At 35.1% G+C, this 18531-nt stretch overlaps 2 protein-coding genes and 1 long non-coding RNA gene across 4 annotated transcripts; all 3 read left to right on the plus strand.

Annotated features, from left to right (window-relative positions):
• The first annotated feature begins 891 nt into the window (after positions 1-891).
• Positions 892-5100, plus strand: LOC11433892 (cellulose synthase-like protein D4). 2 transcript variants are annotated; one of them, XM_003589756.3, is made up of 5 exons: positions 892-1450; positions 1718-2095; positions 2225-3029; positions 3163-3971; positions 4137-5100. In XM_003589756.3, the coding sequence occupies exons 1-5, from the start codon at positions 1005-1007 to the stop codon at positions 5098-5100; spliced, it is 3402 nt and encodes a 1133-aa protein (XP_003589804.2). In that variant the 5' UTR covers positions 892-1004. The 2 variants fall into 2 exon arrangements, with proteins under 2 accessions (XP_003589804.2, XP_024630851.1); XM_024775083.1 differs by having other exon boundaries at positions 1224-1392; positions 1996-2095.
• A 3603-nt stretch (positions 5101-8703) lies between these two features.
• On the plus strand, positions 8704-17323 carry LOC11419833 (uncharacterized). Its single transcript, XM_013611462.3, is given in 7 exon segments — positions 8704-9257; positions 9474-9572; positions 10608-10785; positions 12675-12772; positions 16427-16488; positions 16808-16829; positions 16831-17323. Coding segments are annotated over 7 exon segments (921 nt in total). The 5' UTR covers positions 8704-8825; the 3' UTR covers positions 16861-17323.
• LOC120580563 (uncharacterized) lies at positions 12779-15963 on the plus strand. Its single transcript, XR_005646288.1, has 2 exons — positions 12779-13679; positions 15276-15963. It is a non-coding gene; the product is annotated as an uncharacterized lncRNA (long non-coding RNA).
• Positions 17324-18531: the final 1208 nt, after the last annotated feature.

Consider the following 18531-nt stretch of genomic DNA (forward strand, 5'->3'; position numbering starts at 1 on the left):
GCAAACGTACATTTGCCAAGGATTTCTGAATTTTGCCAGGGCTTCCGCCCCTGGCAAAATGCAACATTTCTTGTAACCCTTCAATTAATATTACACACAACTCCAAAAGTATTACTTTTCTTTATTGAAAAAGAAATCAATAATTAATAAGAATAATTTGGTAAAACAACAATTCTTTCTTTTAATCCATGCATTTCATAATATGTGTGTAAAAATCTTAAACGATATTTATTTTAAAATGAATGGAGTATATGATTTAAATAATTTTTTAAGGATATTTAAATCAATTTTGAAAACTACAATTTGTTCAAAAACACATGATTGTTGATATTATTTGGCTATTAAAACACAGAAGTTATATGTATAAGAAAAAGTCTTTTTTAAATAAATTAAAATTTAAAATTCACACGAACATAATAAAAAAGCTAACTGAACAAAACAAAGTGTAAAAAAAACCTGAACAAAAAAATTCATGATATGAAATAACTCTTTAAAAAAATGATATGAAATAATTGAATTTAAAAATCTATTTTTCCTTTTTTTTCTTCTTTCATATATGCATGTATATTTGCACGAAATATATATATATATAACACTCCTAAAAATCAGGAAATGAGAACCATGAAAGCAACATTGTAGGAAAGGACTTTGTTTATGACCATAAATCTAACAAACTTTGTTTCATTGTCAACCAAAGTTCTTTAATCTAACAGTTTTTGTTCTCCTACCAAGAACAAATTTAGCCATTGTTCTTATTCTTCATGGAATGTAAGAAAATGATGGGTTTTCAAATTGGATTTGGATAGGGTCTAACTGATTCCACAATGGTAATTTAAGAAATCTATATAAATCATATTTCTTCCACATGCATAACATTTGATTCATGCTTGTAGATTTTCTTTTTTGATAAGCCAAAGGTATCCCCAGCTCTAAGCTAGAAACTAATTCTTCGAAGTACGAATATCCATTTAAGGGTGTAGATTTAGCAATATAAATTGAAAGAAATGGCTTCATCAACGAACCAACCGTCAAAGAAATCTTCTTTGCGTAATACTGGAGGATCGGAACAAGGAGGCGGGAAGCCAGGTATAAAATTTGCAAGAAGAACATCAAGTGGAAGATATGTTAATTTGTCAAAAGAAGACATTGAAATGTCTACAGATGTAGCAGGAGATTATATGAATTATACCGTTCATATTCCTCCCACTCCTGATAACCAACCAATGGATGGTAATTCTGTTGCAATGAAAGCTGAAGAACAATATGTTTCCAATTCTTTGTTTACCGGAGGATTCAATAGTGTAACAAGAGCTCATCTAATGGATAGAGTGATTGATTCTGAGGTGACTCATCCTCAAATGGCAGGGGCTAAAGGATCTAAATGTTCAATTTGTGCTGGAAATATTATGAAGGATGAGAGGGGACATGATGTGACTCCATGTGAGTGTAGGTATGCATGTATATATGTGTGTCGAAATTGATATTTTTTATTCTTTTCTTTCAAATATCATTATTAGAAAAGTTGCAAAAGCTACAAAAATTTAGAGACAAAAAATTGTCAAATTCGTCTCTAATTTTATCGTTAAAGGTTAGAGACGTCAAATTTGATGATCAATTTTACTGTCTCAAAATTTTTCGTTAATTCAAATTTTATAATAGTATATATTATTGTGACAATAAAAACTAACTAGAATATATAATAATACCAATTTATCAGGTACAAGATTTGCAGAGATTGTTTTATAGATGCCCAAAGCGATACTGGCATGTGTCCCGGTTGTAGAGAGCCTTACAAAGTAGGAGAATACGAGGATGATAACCAAGATTATGACACTGCAGCACTACCATTACTGGCTCCACCTGGTTCCAAAAACAATATGTCAGTTATGAAGAGAAATCAAAATGGAGAATTTGATCACAATAAATGGTTGTTTGAGACCAAAGGTACCTATGGAGTTGGCAATGCATATTGGCCTCCAGACGATGAAAATGGAGGTGATGGTATGCATCAAGGAGTATTTGATTCTTCTGAGAAGCCTTGGAAGCCTTTGTGCCGAAAAAGATCAGTTCCAAATGGCATCATAAGTCCATATAGGTTGGTTATTATATATGCAATATGTAAATGTTGTATATAACTAAAAATAATTACTATAGGATTAAATGTATATCTTAGCGATTTAGTTATAATTGCATCTGATTGTGCCTATATTTCATTAATTTGCAGGTTGCTTATTGGTGTTCGCTTAGTAGTAATGTGCTTCTTTTTACATTGGAGAGTGACACATCCAAATAAAGAGGCAGTATGGTTGTGGGTTATGTCAATTACTTGTGAGATATGGTTCGGCTTTTCATGGATACTTGACCAAATTCCAAAGCTTTCTCCAGTTAATCGTAGCACTGACCTAGACGTCCTTCATGAGAAATTCCACGTTGTAACCCCGACAAATCCCACAGCAAGATCTGATCTGCCTGGTTGTGACCTCTTTGTGTCGACGGCTGATCCTGATAAAGAGCCGCCTCTTGTAACTGCCAATACCATTCTTTCCATATTAGCAGTTGATTATCCAGTGGAGAAGCTCGCTTGTTATGTTTCAGATGATGGAGGTGCTCTTTTAACATTCGAGGCCATGGCTGAGGCTGCAAGTTTTGCTGATTTATGGGTTCCCTTTTGTCGCAAACACAATATTGAGCCAAGGAATCCTGATTCTTACTTTGCCTCAAATGTCGATCCAACTAAGAACAAGAGCAGATTAGATTTTGTGAAGGATAGAAGAAGGGTGAAGAGGGAGTATGATGAGTTCAAGGTGCGTATAAATGGCCTTCCGGAGTCAATTAGGAGAAGATCTGATGCATTTAACGCAAGGGAGGAAATGAAGAAGATGAAGCAATTCAAGGAGAGTGGGGCTGATCCTTCTAAGCCTATCAAGGTAATAAAGGCTACCTGGATGGCTGATGGCACCCATTGGCCTGGTACGTGGGCTTCTTCTTCTAGCGAACATGCTAAAGGTGACCATTCTGGAATACTTCAGGTATTTTCTTGTGTATTATATCTAAGAATAAATTTGATCATAAACTTACACTTACATTTCATGTGTACGGGGGTGTGCGCGCAAGTGTATATATTATATATCTTAATTTAACTATATGCGTGTATATGAGTAGGTGATGCTAAAGCCTCCAAGTCCTGATCCATTAACGCGAAGTGCAAACAACAACATCATTGATTTCAGTGACGTAGATACACGTTTGCCGATGTTGGTTTATGTATCTCGAGAGAAGAGGCCAGGTTATGATCATAACAAGAAAGCCGGTGCCATGAATGCACTTGTTCGAGCATCTGCAGTCCTATCAAATGGGCCATTCATTCTCAATCTTGATTGTGATCACTATATCTATAATTGCAAGGCAGTAAAAGAAGGAATGTGTTTCATGATGGACAAAGGTGGCGAAGACATATGCTATATTCAGTTCCCTCAAAGATTTGAAGGTATTGATCCCTCAGATCGCTATGCCAATCACAACACCGTGTTCTTTGACGGGAACATGAGAGCCCTTGATGGTCTCCAAGGTCCATTTTATGTGGGAACCGGGTGCATGTTCAGGAGATTTGCATTGTACGGATTTGACCCTCCCACGGGTGATTGGAAAATGACAAAAGCTAAAAAGAAATTTTTCAAAAAAAGGAAAAAATCCAAAAAACGTTCTGCCGAAGAAGATTCTGAGACAACAATGGAATTGAATACTAAAAGGAGTAGTGAGTTTGATTATTATCTAGATGTAGACTTGCTTCCTAAACGCTTCGGTAATTCAGTCGAGTTGGCTAAGAGCATACCTTTGGCTGAGATCCACGGTCGCCCTCTTGCCGATCATCTTTCCATAAAGTATGGACGGGAACCAGGTTTGCTGACATCTCCTCGTGACCCACTCGAAGCTAGTACTGTAGCTGAAGCTGTCTCTGTGATTTCTTGTTGGTGCGTATCTAGCCCAACACGCCCACGTTTAAACAAAATAGAACATATACATAATGCATTTAAATAAAACAATATAAATTTCTTGCTAACTTTCCTATTTTATTAATTATCTAAAGTTACATAATTTTATTAGATCTTATTAAAGATACATCATATTACATGTAGGTACGAAGAGAAGACAGAATGGGGAGACAGAGTGGGATGGATTTATGGATCAGTGACAGAGGACGTCGTTACAGGTTACCGCATGCACAACCGTGGATGGCGTTCTGTATATTGCGTGACCAAGCGAGATGCATTTCGCGGATCAGCACCAATTAACCTTACTGATCGACTACACCAGGTGCTAAGATGGGCCACAGGTTCTGTTGAGATTTTCTTCTCCAAGAACAATGCATTCCTCGCCAGTAAGCGCCTAAAACTTTTACAGCGTCTTGCATACCTCAATGTTGGAATCTACCCCTTCACCTCCCTCTTCCTCATTGTGTATTGCTTTCTCCCGGCACTCTCATTGTTCACTGGATATTTTATTGTGCAAACCCTCAGTGTTGCCTTTTTAATCTACTTGCTCCTCATGACCGTGTGCTTGGTGGCGCTTGCAATTCTCGAGGTTAAGTGGTCCGGTGTAGAGTTGGAGCAATGGTGGAGAAATGAACAGTTTTGGCTCATTTCTGGCACTAGTGCTCATTTGGCAGCTGTGATACAAGGACTGCTAAAAGTTATAGCAGGCATTGAGATTTCTTTTACTTTGACAACCAAATCAGGAGGAGAAGATGATGATGATATTTATGCAGATTTGTATATTGTCAAATGGACCTCTCTAATGATTCCTCCAATTGTCATTGCTATGGTAAATGTGATTGCCATTGGGGTTGCGTTTTCTAGAACAATTTATAGTGCAGTTCCACAATGGAGTAAGTTTATAGGAGGAGCATTCTTTAGTTTTTGGGTTCTTGCACATTTGTATCCATTTGCAAAAGGATTGATGGGAAGGAGAGGGAAGACACCCACCATTGTATATGTGTGGTCAGGTCTCATTGCAATTACACTTTCTTTGCTTTGGATTGCCATTAGCCCGGCCGAGGGTGGTACTGAAAAAAGTGCTAGCGGAAATTTCCAATTTCCATGAAATGATAATGCTTGCTTATGCGTTGATGCATTGGTTATTTCATCGTAATATAGGTTTGTCTTTAACACGACCCCCTTTAATGGGATACGACTTCATTATTGTTGATGTACAGGTCTGTTTGTAACTATATATAGTAATATGTCTTTGTAAATCTAGCTCTATACATATGATCATTGGTTGCATATTGTAATAGGACTTGGCTAATATACATAGTAAATTATTTGTATAAGCTAGAACAACTTATACTTATGGACATGGTTGAGCTATTCTCAAACAAGTTATGCTAAAGATTTAGCAAAACCAGTTCAAAGTATACAATGAAACATGTGCAGTATATTAGCCTACTGTTAACAATACATTAGAATGAATAACAAATCCATCCTAATTATTTTGCAATATGGTCCCCAGTATGTGCTATGTTTTTTTCAAGGTGTATAATTTGTCATTCAACTAGCTTGCAATATAAAATATGTACGAGAAAGAAAAAAATTGACAGGAAAATGGAAGATGTTAATAAGAGATTTACCCGTACTCATAATTCTTGGTTAGAGGAAAACTGTTGCAGCGACACTTCTGATTGAAGGCGTGTCTCCGTATCCGACATATGTCGTGTCCGACACAAGCATGACACTGTCACTTGTGATTATATTAAATCATGTCATTTTCTAAATAAAAAAATGACGTCGATATGTCTGTATCAGTGTCGTAACTTCATGATAATATTATTGTGACGCAAGAAGTGTTTCAATCTATGAGGAATAAAAGAGGTCCAAAAGGTTGGATGTCAAAAGATTGGCCTTTAGAAAATTTATGGTAGGCTTAATTGGGGATTTGTATAAAAAAACTCTTGAGGACATTGACTTTTTTTGGTACGGAGTTGTATCTCAAGTCTTAAAATTTGTATATTGTGGAAAATTTGTATATTGTGGAAAGGTGAGGTGAAGTCATTCAATCATATACTCTTTTTTAGCATCATTTGAGAGCTATTTTCTAGTCTTTTTAGCAAGATATAAATTGTTTTGGCCGAGTTTATGTAAATAATTCAAGAATTTTGCTCTCCCCCAGCACAAAACACTCACGCCCTGCAGCCATGCCTAAATTACCTTTGCGTTAGTTAAATCACGCAACGTGACTTAACTAACGCACGTTGTATTTTATGCGTGACTTAAGTCACGCTGCGTGAGTTAACAACTCACGCTGAGTTATTATTGTACTCCAATGCATTTCCTGCAAAAAAAAGCAACCCAAGTATAAAGAAGTTGGTCACTTTGGTGGCAACCAAAACCATTTTCTCTACCCTTTTTATATCAACACGTGCAATCCAAGATAGTGTGGGTTTTAACAGGTGGTGTTGAAAAGTGGCAGATTATGAGATTTGTGAATGATATTTGTTAAAGTTAAGAATCTTTAGATATCCCTTTAATTGTACAACTTTTTAGATTGATTGTATAACTCCTAGAGTATTCAACTTTCTAGGCTGGTGCTTACTAAATAAGTATTTAGTGTATTTATTGTAAAGCCATTATAAATACAAGCTGTGTGATCTCATTATAGACACACATAGAGTTTACACATACTTCACATATTTTACAATATCAACTAAAACATGCATCAAACTCCAAAAATCAAAAGGCACGTGTAAAAGGCAAAAACTTTCTTCTACAAGCGACAACCTACATTAATATAGTTTTGACTTTTAATGCCTTATAACAATCTCCTACAATGCTAACGTAAAACATTACCAAAGGTTCCTTAAAAAAACATTACCTAAGGATGAGTCTTCAGGCTTAACATAATTATAATCCAACAAAACTTACACAATTATAATCCAATAAACAGAGCTCACCAAGATTATAGCATAAGTGGTACCAAAAGACATGTGTTAGGTGGTACAAAAGACTAGCGTGAGTTAACTCACGCTGGGTTTATAACCTGCGTGAGTTAACTCATACTGCGTGACTTAACTAACGCGAGGGTAATTTAGGCAAGACTGTAGGGTGTAAGTGTTTTGTGCTGGGGGAGAGCAGAATTCATAATTCAATGGATGCACATGGGAAAGTAATCCGAAGCACAAGGCCTTCAGCCATATTGAATCCTCCAAACTAGACAACTATGCGGTTGTGTTAAACTTTTTATAAGAATAATTAAGTGATTTCTTGAGGCATAGTCACTACGGACGTTTCAATGAGGAAAAATAGGACAAAAGATGATGAATTAAGAAAAAAGATAAGGTACTACCTCATGTAAGATGCGTGCTAGCTGGCCCATTCTTGGGCAAGAATAAGGAGCTCTATGGAGTCGGACCTCCAATTGATGGAGGCCTCAAATATTTGTAGGGATAATGGTATAATTGTTGGGGTGTAAGATAGAAAAAAAACACTTTTACCTACATACAAAATTTGTCAATAAATGTCATTTTTTTGTAGGTAAAAGTATGGAAGACAACAATTTTGTCGTCAATTATTCATTATCCATATGTAAGTGTCTAATTGTCTGTAGGTAAAAGTCATGTTCGAGCATATGTTCATATATTTAACTACAATTTAATTATTTATCTCTATAAGCGGGGTTGAATATTTTTTTTCAATTCTTTTTAAATGAAAATTGTCAAAATTACAACTGGACCTCTAAATTGTCGGGAACGACCATGCGTGCTAGCAGATGCGCATCGCGCAGCCATGAAGAAGGATCATATGTGCAACTATTGGACAACATGTGATGTGTGCATTGAGATGCACATCACGCGACATGGAACATAATTGAAGTTGTTCAGTCACTACCTCATGTGTATTGCGCGCAAGGCTGTGCACGTCTGAACATATTGTAATTTGCTCGGCTGTAAATATATAGGTTCTGCCTCACTTGAAAAACACGCTATGATAAGGAGAAACAAGAGAAATCGCAATTCAAGAAGGCTGCCAACAATCGGACGCATACCAGATGCGAGGAATCGACCATCAGTGATCCTAATTCATTTACTTTAACCAAATAAGTAATTAAAGTTCTTCCAAGCTATTTTATGCAATTTGTTGTTTGCGTTGTTTTGTTTGTGATGTTCTGGATAAAAAGTGTGTAGAGATTTTTTGTGCGGAGATTCTGAATAAATTAAATAGCAAAATTAATTAATTAAGTAATTTGACACAAAATAAATATATTATTTTTCATATTATAGAAATATGTATATGCTGGTTGCGGGGTTAGACAATATAGTGTTTTTACCTGCGTCTGTACCCATTTAAATTTGCGGGTAATTACTTTAATCCAAACCCAAACCTATAAAAGTAGGATTTTACCCTACCTGTTGTGGGTATTTTTGCGGATACCTAGATTCAATTGTCATCCGCAAGTAAGCATTTATATAAATTGATATAATAACAAGTAAGTTAATTGAGAGAGGTTAATATGATATTATCAACCTAAACTATTTTGAAGTTTTAAAACAATGATAAACTATTTTTTTTTTTTTGAAGGATGTGATAAACTATTATTGTTACTCATTATATATTTAAAGATCGAAAATGATTATTTGCATATTTTTTAATTAAAAAAAGAAAGATATATTACACATTAAAAAAAATATATATATAAAAAAGGAGGCGAATGAATCGAAAGATTAAACGCTGCAGTTACTAGAGCGAAGAAGAAGAAGAAGAGGATTAAGGTTTGAACCTTCTTTCTTCTTCACATAAACATTCTCAATTTCATTTCCCTCCAAACTATATCCAATGGCTTTCACTTCATCTTCTCTCACTTCTCCCTTCCTCTCTCTCCCTAACAAAACCCCATCCCTAACCCATTTCCAATCTCATCCACCCTTATCATTCCCTAAACTCCACCCAAAACTTTCAATCTCAACCGTCGCTTCAGCATCATCATCCAAAAACTCTTCCAACAATACTAACCCTAATAATCAATCTAAAGAAGAAATTATTGAAGTTGAAGTTGAAGAAGAACTTCCATGGATTCAAGAAAAGGCTCTTGACCTTGTTGAATTCACCGGTTCAGTTACACAGGCAATTCCTGGTCCCAGAGTGGGTCCCACTTCATTGCCGTGGATTCTCGCTGTTCCTCTTGGTTATTTAGGTCTTACGTTCGTTATTGCGTTTGTTAAAACTGTTAAGAAGTTTACTTCTCCCAAAGCGCAGCGCCGAAAATTGGTTAGTTTTATTGTTCTTATTACTTTTGTTGATTGTGATAGCACTCGCACACTTCTGATGGAAGACGTGTCCGGTATCATAATGATGTGACACTGACACATGAGATTATATTCAATTCTTTAATTTCTTTTTAAATTACTACGGTGTCCATGTGTCAGTGCTTTGTAGATTGTGATTAAAGGAATGTGTAATGTTTTGTTTGTTTCTTTGTTGCAGGTTGGTAAAAATGCAATGCTGTGCAAGTCGGTGGATGAGTTGTTGCAAAGAGGAAGAGATGAAATTAAGGTTGATGATCTCAAAGCTATTGAGAATAAGGTGAGGTGTATAATTTAACAAATATTTTGTTTAAACAACAATACACTATGAGGGGTAACCTTGGCGCAACCGGTAAAGTTGTTGTCATGTGACTGAAAGGTCACGAGTTCAAGTCCTGGAAACAGCCTCTTGTGTAAATAACAAGGTAAGGTTGCGTACAATACACCAAATGGTGGGATCCCTTCCCGGACCCTGCATATGCGGGAGCTTTAGTGCACCGGGTTACCCTTTTAAACAACGATACACTATGGTCAATGTTTTAAATTTCTGGTTATGCTGTTGTGTAGTAGACCTCTAAATTGTGGTTTCAGACTGCAATATAGAACTATTTGCCTCGCAAAATATTTTTGAAAAATCTTAGTTAAATGTGGCCCTGAACTGTGTTCACTTTGTAGTCGCAGCGACAAAAAACCCTTAATTTTGCAGGTTTATATTGTAGTCACAGACCTTTTTAAACTTTGAATATGGCATATGGTTGTTGTTTGTTGTTTAATGATGTATGGCTCCTCATTTTGTTTTGGGGGTTATTGATCACTTGTTAAATTTGTGACTAATAATTGTAGTGATTAATCATTCCACTAAAATACCATAAATACAGAACTGGTATTGAATAAAATTACCATCATCAATTCATCTTACAGAACTGGTATTGAATAAAATTACCATCATCAATTCATCGTTTGTAGTCAAGTCTGATTCTCATATATTGCATCTTTTGCCTGTCTAACCTTCGGTGAAATTCTTGTTGTTAATGTGTAGATTTTTTGTTTTCTAATCATATGTTTTTCAGTTCAACGGTTTCTTTAGTGCAATTGAGTAGATAATTATGTAGTCACCTTTGTGGCTTATTAGTAATATAGGTATAGTTATCATGCCATCTGTCTAGATAAAAAAAATAGTTCTTAGCTTTCTTTTTATGGGCTGGGGAAAATCTCATTGAAAATTATGTTTCTGTATGCTAGCTTACTATACTTCTGTCTTCCTGTGCAAATGTGGCCATCTGATTTTAAGTAACAACTGCAAATTCATATCCAGACAGGTTTTGGTTTGGAAGAAATTTTGCGCAAATATATCCGATATGCTCTGAATGAGAAACCATTCAACCCTGATGTTGTAGCTGATTTAATTCAATTAAGGAGAGCTTCTTCGTTAAGTGACTCACAAGCTGCTGAGATTCTAAATGAAATTTCACGAAGAATTGTGCGAGACAAAGGTAATGTCTTATTAATACTGGACACAGTTTTCATTTGTGGAATCCTTGTGCGTGGAAGTTTATTTTGGCTTAGGCTGTGTAGAAAAGTATTCTGATGCGACAAAGGTTTAATATCTGGGTCCATGATGTCAAATTCAAATGGTCTTGTTTTTTTATAAAATTGGGACATATAGCTTCAAACTTATGACTCTACAAGTTACCCAAACAATTCACCACCACTACTCCACTAGCCCACCCAACCTTAATGGTTCAAATCAAATGGTTTTAAAATGCAGGAAATTCAATGAAAAGTCCTATTCATTAGTACCTTCGAGGGAAAAGTAGTTCCTTTGAGTAACATTAAAGGGTCTTGGTCATTTATGCCATTTTTTGGTTATGTTACCTGTCAAGCATGTCAAATAGATCTCCAAACACTTAGGGCCTGTTTGATTTATTTTTTTAAAAACTGTTTTGTAGTTTTTAAAACTTTAAAACTTGTTTGGATGTATGATTTTGTAAAACTGTTTTTAAAAACTATTTTCCATTTTGCTGTTTTTAAAAGTAAAAAACCAAAACAGCAAATATGGGTTTTGCTTTTCAGTTTCTGAAACTCCAAAATTAGAAAAACACGGAGAATTTGCCATTTTCTCATTAATGGCAAAAATGTAATATAAATCAACCTTGACTTTTCTAAAAAATACACAGGATTGGCAAACAAGTTTTTTAGTTTTTCATCTTTAAAACAATTTTTAAATCTAAGATTGCCAAACAGATTTTTTTAATTCTTTTTTTTCTTGAAAATAGTTTTTAAAAATTGATTTGCAAGAGTATTTAAAAACTAAAAAGCAAAACTAAATCAAACAGGCCCTTATTCATCACTTTTGATTGGCCATTGGATTTTAGATGATAAATCAAACTGAATTTGTTTGTTTGTTTTTGATATACAAGGTTGGCTTGGTGGTTGGGGTGGAGGAATTAAGAAGTGGAGTGATTAGGAGGGAGAGGGTTCAATCCCCCCACCCCGTTGTAATGCTACTAACTATACTAACATATGCCATTAAAATAAAACAGAATTTGTTTGGTACCATCTAAGTGAAACAATTTAGTCAAGCATGCCACCTTGCCAAATTCCAAGGCTATTGATGCTGAAAAACCATGCAACTGAACCCCTTCCCCCACTTTGAGAAAAGCCTCTGCTAGATCCGTAGTGGTAAAAGAACAAGATATATAAATAATGTAGGCATATTTTGTTAGTGATTCAACCACCAGCAGAGTTGTATCTTTACCATTTTGGTAACCTGTGAAAGAAATCCATTAAGATCCCACAATATGTTGGTGGAATTGCTAAAGGCTGTAGAATCCCTGCAAGGATAGACTCTGATATATATTTATCGGACCAATGTCACAGGCTGCCTTAAACTATCGAATGTCATGTTTCATCCCTTCCCAGTAAATCAACCCATACATCCTTATGTTTGTAGGTTTGGGAAAAATTGAATAACCACCAATAGTGGCAGTAATAATGAATTTGGATAAAATAGCAGTGGAGAAAAAATGAATTTGGATAAAATAGGAGGGATTTTTAGTCGAATTTGTCGGTACTATGGTGTGCTATTAATAATATGCGTGAAATTGTAACTATGTATGAACAATAATGTTTCTCAATTGGTAGCATATTTGGGTTGTATACTCTGGTTTACCATTACTATTAAGCTGTTTCATAGCTAACACGCATGTAAATAATAGCAAGTTACATGTAAATCAAAAAGGACCGATACAGAATCACGGAACATGAGAAACTAATTCAGTCCATGAAATCATTTTTTTTCTGCTGATATCTAGTTAAATGCAGAAGTTCGGACATTATTACTTCTATTCTCTGACATAAATTTTATTTCAATGATATTTAGGGCCTATTGTAATGAATAAATCAGGTTATACTGAAAAGGGTTTCAAGAGAAAACTAGCTGTTCAGGCCCTCTTTGGAAAGGTCTTCTATCTATCTGAGGTAGGTCGCCTTAAAAAGTTTATTTAACATAATTCTTTTTGTCTTTCATTCTGTATACAATGTCAGTAATTATGTGTAGTGCTCAGAACCACCTGATATGATAATCTTAACTGTGGTTTCCGGATTTGCTCAACAATTATTATGGGCCAATAATACTGAAATTGTTTTAGGGAGATGTGGAAAGCCTGATAATATACCATACCACCAGTCCTATGGCTTTAATATCTTGAATCCATCATACAAAATGAAGAGAAAATAGGGAGAGATGTAAACCATAGAGTTCAAGTAAGGTGAATGAAAACATAATAATACTTCAGTGTAATTTGTTATACAAAAAGACCACACACAAGCTTAACATTAATCGTTTACTGCACAATTATAAGACCTATACTGCTGTGAGAGATTTAATGCTAACCAGTAGAGTCACAAGGCAGAGCCCTATGTTAGTCAAATAGGCACCCACCGGTTTCTTAGTGAAACTCATCAAGGTGAGGTGGGCTAGCTTCTCTGTTGTCAATAGCGGCCGCTACCGGCGCTATTGCGGCGCGGAGTGGCCAAAACTGACAAAAAGCAATGCAGCGCTACAAAGCGGAGCGTTTGGAGAAAGCGGGCGAAACGGGTGCTATTGGTGGAGCGGAGCGGGTCAATAGAAGGTCAAAGCGGGCACAATTTTGGTTATGCGTAAAATACTGGAATGCCCTTCACTTAAAACTATTTGGAGGGTTAATTTAGTAATTTTCGAAACCCTAAAATCACTCTTCTCCCATCAGAAGCAACACACAGCCGCAAAACACAACCTCTTCATTGTACGTACAACAACACAAAAGCAAGCTCTTCATCTCTTCAGCCGTAAAGGCAACCTCTTCATCACTTCATTTTTGTTCTCCTCTCTTCATTTCTGAAACAGGTTCGTTCATGCTTCATCTTAATCATCTTTTTTTTTATCTGCGTTAATTTCTGTTTAGAAACACACCTTCTCTGTTTCTGTTTCTCTTTCACAAATATTTTTCTAATTCCTTTCCAGAAATTGTTTTCCCTTTCAGAAAGGGAGTTTTGTTATTCTGTAATTCTGTTTTGTAATTCATAAAGGGTGTTTTGTTTTGTAATTCAGAGAGGGTGTTTTGTTATGTTGATCTTTGTTCTGTTCCAATTCAATAGGAAATAGCTTTGGCAAGTAGTTCTCGACCATCATCATCCTATGTTGTTGATTCCAGTGCTCAATTTGTTGCTTCCTCTGTTGAGCTATTCAAACCATCCTTTCCTGACATAGGATGGAAATATAACAGTTTAAGGAACAAGATTAATACGAAGAAAGCCACATGTGATTATTGTTTGATAGAGTCTAAGGGTAGAATTTCTAGGGCCAAACAACATCAAATGGGAGTAACAGGAAATGTTGGAGCTTACAAAAAGACACCGGAGGAGGTGAAACTACTCATGAAGAAAGTAGATTGGCAAAGGTGAAATCTGTTTCATGAGGTTCATGAAGATGATGATGAGACAGCACTACTTCAAGAAATATCAAAGATGGGTAAATGGGAAAAGGCCAAAAACTGAAGTGGGGAGTATTCCGGCTGCCAAGAAAGGTACTGTAAAAGGCCCATCGGATATATTGTTGTACAAAAGTCTTAAGGAAACATTGGATAAAGGAAAGCAAACAAATATCGAAGATGATTTTAGTAAGAAAGCAAGAGAAATGGCTAACCAATATATAGCTCGCTTTTTTTTTTTTTTTTTACCTAAATTGAATTTCGTTCAACGTTGCAAAATCAACAAGTTTCAAATTGATAGTTGAAGCAATTGGTCAATATGGTCCTAATTGGTCAATATTGACCAACTGCTTCAACCATAAATTTGAAACTTTTTGATTTTGCAACGTTGAACGCAATTCCATTTAGGTAAAAAAGCGAGCTATATATTGGTTAGCCGTTTCTCTTGTTTTCTTACTAAAACCATCTTTCATATTTGTTTGCTTTCCTTTTCCCAATGTAACCTCAGGACTTTTGTAGAACAATATATCCAATGGACCTTTTGTAGTACCCTGCTTGGCAGCCGGAATACTCCCCACTTCAGTCCTTGGCCTTTTCCCATTTACCGTCCTTGATATTTCTTGAAGTAGTGCTGTCTCATCATCATCTTCATGAACCTCACATGAAACAGATTTCACCTTTGCCAATCTACTTTCTTCATGAGCAGTTAAAATCAATTTCACCTCCTCCGGTGTCTTTTTGCAAGCTCTACCATTTCCTGTTACTTCCATTTGATGTTGTTTGGCCCTAGAAATTCCACCATTAGACTCTATCAAACAATAATCACATGTGATTTTCTTCGTATTAGACTTGTCCCTTAAACTATTATATTTCCATCCTATGTCAGGAAGGGATGATTTAAATAGCTCAACAAATTGAGCATTGGAATCAACAGCATTAGATGATGATGGTTGTGAACTACTTGCCAGATCTATTTCATATTGAATTGGAACAAAAAAGAGATCAACATATAGTCACAGAAACAGAGATCAACAAAACTCCCTTCCTGAAAGGGAATTAGAAAAATATTTGTGAAAGAGAAACAAAGAGGGTGTGTTTCTAAACAGAGATTGAACGCAAAAAAAAAAAGATGAAGTATGAACGAACCTGTTTCAGAAATGAAGAGGTTGCTTTTGCGGAGAGAACAGAGATGAAGAGCTTGCTTTTGTGTTGTTGCACGTACGATGAAGAGGTTCACTAGATCAGGTTACCTTAGGATCATACCATCCTTTCATAGACAACAAATCTATATATAAAAGGGATGAGCTTTGTAAGAGTTGGGCGAGATGCATTTGAGAAGGCCACAAGACGAAATACAATTGGGAATGATTTTTGGTGAGAAATTTCGGATAGCACCTATTATGGAAAACAAGGTAGAGTATCCCGTCTTTGGTGGTTTGGACATGTTGGAAATTCTGCCTTAAATACAGTCCACCCCTAGCCGCCTAATGGTGGCGTTTGGGTTGCCTTCATTGCAGCCTCCAACACCTTCATTGTGTTGGGTGTAAGGGTGTGAATTTTGTCGAGCAATGTCTTGATATATGGCTTAAGTAGTGCTTATAAAGCTTGGGCTGGCCTCACCTTACAAATTTGTTTTTTAGGCCCAATTCATGTTTCAAGAGGACATGTGCGAAGAAGACCTGTAGAGGTGACAATGAAGATGGTAGATAAGATAAAAAAATAATTCAATTGTTAGTGATAGTTATAGGGATTGACCACGTAAAGATATGGTTCAAATCACCAAGAACTATTTGGATTTAAATGATGTCATTAGACATGATTCGTAATAGGACATGATGATGTCTTTTGATCCATATAGCTCATGCCACTTAAAAGGTAAAGGTTATGGTTGTTGCAATGTTTGTTTTGGGAAAATGCTCAAAAGATCACACTTTGTTCTGGATAGGAGGAGTTCTATCTTCTGGTTTTAGGAAGAAGCCTTTTTGTTAACTCTTCGGTACATGTATTAACCTTTTACATTAATAATTTAGTTGCTTGCTGCTCTGAAATTTTCTGATTCTTTATATTTTTTTTAGGCAAAAGGTCGATGTCTATTCTTGTTATTTTGTCTGTTATGTTTTATTGTATGAGTTGATTATAATTTCTACCGTTATTCTGATTCCAGCTGCCAGAGTTCTGTTCAAAAGATAGCTCCTTAGTTGTCAAGGAAATATTCGGGGTTACAGAGTACGCTCTCTATTCTTGGTTTTTATTGTTGTTCTGCTTCATACTAGTTAAATTGACTGGGAAAAAAGTGAGAAGAATCAACGCTTAACATTTTACTTCTAACTATTGCTTCCTCTCTTTGAAGTTTCTTAAAGAACTTGATATCTCTCTCAGCATTCACACATAAATATAGATCTCGTTAAAGATAGACAGAAGATACTATGAATGTACAGCATGCTAGAAATCCATTTGAACTTTTTTCTCAATAGTACTGTCTCTGGTCAGAATACTAAAGTAGCATGCTCAGATAGAAATGTTTCTTTGTTTTCTTTTTCCTCAGCGATGATGCTGAGCAACTCAGAATACACACAACTTCTGAAGCTGGCAACCTAGATTCGCTTGAGAAGATGGCTGATATTTCAGATTCAGAAGATTCTAGTGAGGCTTCATGATGCTTGGTGCAAGTATAGACTGTTTTGAATTCAAAAAGGTTAAGGAAGTGCTTCTTCAAACAATCTTCGCATGACTTGGTGCTGCAAATTCGACATTACCATCATCTCGAATCCAAAACATGGAAGTAAAACAATCCCAATGTGTAGCGCATGGTTTTTTCTTCATTTCTTTATGGTATAACTTGCGTACTTCAGCTTTCTCTTGGATTAAATTTTGTTCTTGACATTTTCATTAGTGTCCCATAGGCCAGTCTTTAACAGCATTGATGTTACTGTGGAGAAATTGAATTTACATGTGCTGTAGAGACAAATTTTGGTATAGTTATAGAAGGATATTATGTGTTCGTTTCGTTTGGCATATCACGTACATAATAGGAGGCATTTTCTCCCCATTTTATATTCAATTTTTATGTTTGGGCAGTGATTTGGCTATCTCAGTTTCTTTTGGAAACAACTTTGCCCACCCTCCACATTTTCAAAAATCTCTGAAAGGCAAGACAAAACTATATTTTTGTTCGAAAGTACACATTGGAAAGTTACATACTAGAACCGATTTGCGGGCTTCTGGGTTGATGACTAAACCATTCTTTCAAGGGTTATTTATGATTTTGGCCATTGTAAAAAAAAACAAATTAAAAATAGGCTTTCTCCCTAAGACCATCTACAATGGTGGGTGCTTCACCTATTTAGCACCACATTAAAGAGGCACTCCTATTGTGGAGAATAATATATGGGTGGCTATGGAAGCTCCCTATCTCTCTTTCATTTAAATGAGTTTCATTTAATAAATCTAATAAAATAAATAAATGTTGTTAAAGTGTAATGATATAAAATTATTTGTGGGACCTATTTAATAATTTATTTTGAGGTGCTGGATTGGAGAAAAATGGTGTTTATTAAGTATTATCAGTAAGTGATGTGGACATATGAAATAAATGTAAACAAAAATTTCAATACAGAAATTTCAATAGACACTCTTTACTTCAATATTCTTGAAATCAAAAGGCTTATACAAAACAAAAAATAAATACAAACTTGTTCAGGTAGATTTTTTAAAGGGTTAATAGGTCTTTACCCCCTGTAATATAGGACACTTTTGGTTTTGCCCCCTGTAAATTTTTTTTTTTAGATTCCGTCCTTGTAAAATGAAGATTCTTCAAGATTGCCCTCTGAGCCCTGTGACTCAGCAGAATCTATGATGTGGCGCCTACATGGCTTTTTCTTTTTATTTTTTATTTTTTTTTGCTTGCCACGTGTAAAACGTCATTTTTATTTAAAAAACCAAAAATCATATTTTAAAAAATCTGAAAATTAATTTCCAAAATTTTAAAAAATCTGAAAAAATTCAAACTATTTTTTTAAATCGAAAAAAAATTAAATTTTTTTTCCAAAAATTAAAAAACATTTAGATTTTTTTTTCTGAAATAGAAAATTGTCTTATCTTTTTCGAAATAAAAATGTTTTTTTAATTTTTTCTACAAAGAATGAAAATTCTGGAAAATATTTTAATTTTTAAAAATTTGGATATAAATGTTTTTAAATTCCAACTATTTAATCTGAAAAAAAAATTGATTTTATTTAAATTTTTAAAATCTTAACTTCAGATATTTTC

This window comes from Medicago truncatula, chromosome 1 (genome assembly GCF_003473485.1).
Source record: "Medicago truncatula cultivar Jemalong A17 chromosome 1, MtrunA17r5.0-ANR, whole genome shotgun sequence".
Classification (NCBI taxonomy): Eukaryota; Viridiplantae; Streptophyta; class Magnoliopsida; order Fabales; family Fabaceae; genus Medicago; species Medicago truncatula.

Bases quoted from the DNA above. Each gene is read 5' to 3' on its own strand.
- LOC11433892 (XM_003589756.3), top strand. From the start codon at position 1,005: ATGGCTTCATCAACGAACCAACCGTCAAAGAAATCTTCTTTGCGTAAT. The intron at 2,096-2,224 runs GTTGGTTATTAT...ATTAATTTGCAG, and splicing joins GGCATCATAAGTCCATATAG to GTTGCTTATTGGTGTTCGCT. The intron at 3,030-3,162 runs GTATTTTCTTGT...GTATATGAGTAG, and splicing joins ACCATTCTGGAATACTTCAG to GTGATGCTAAAGCCTCCAAG.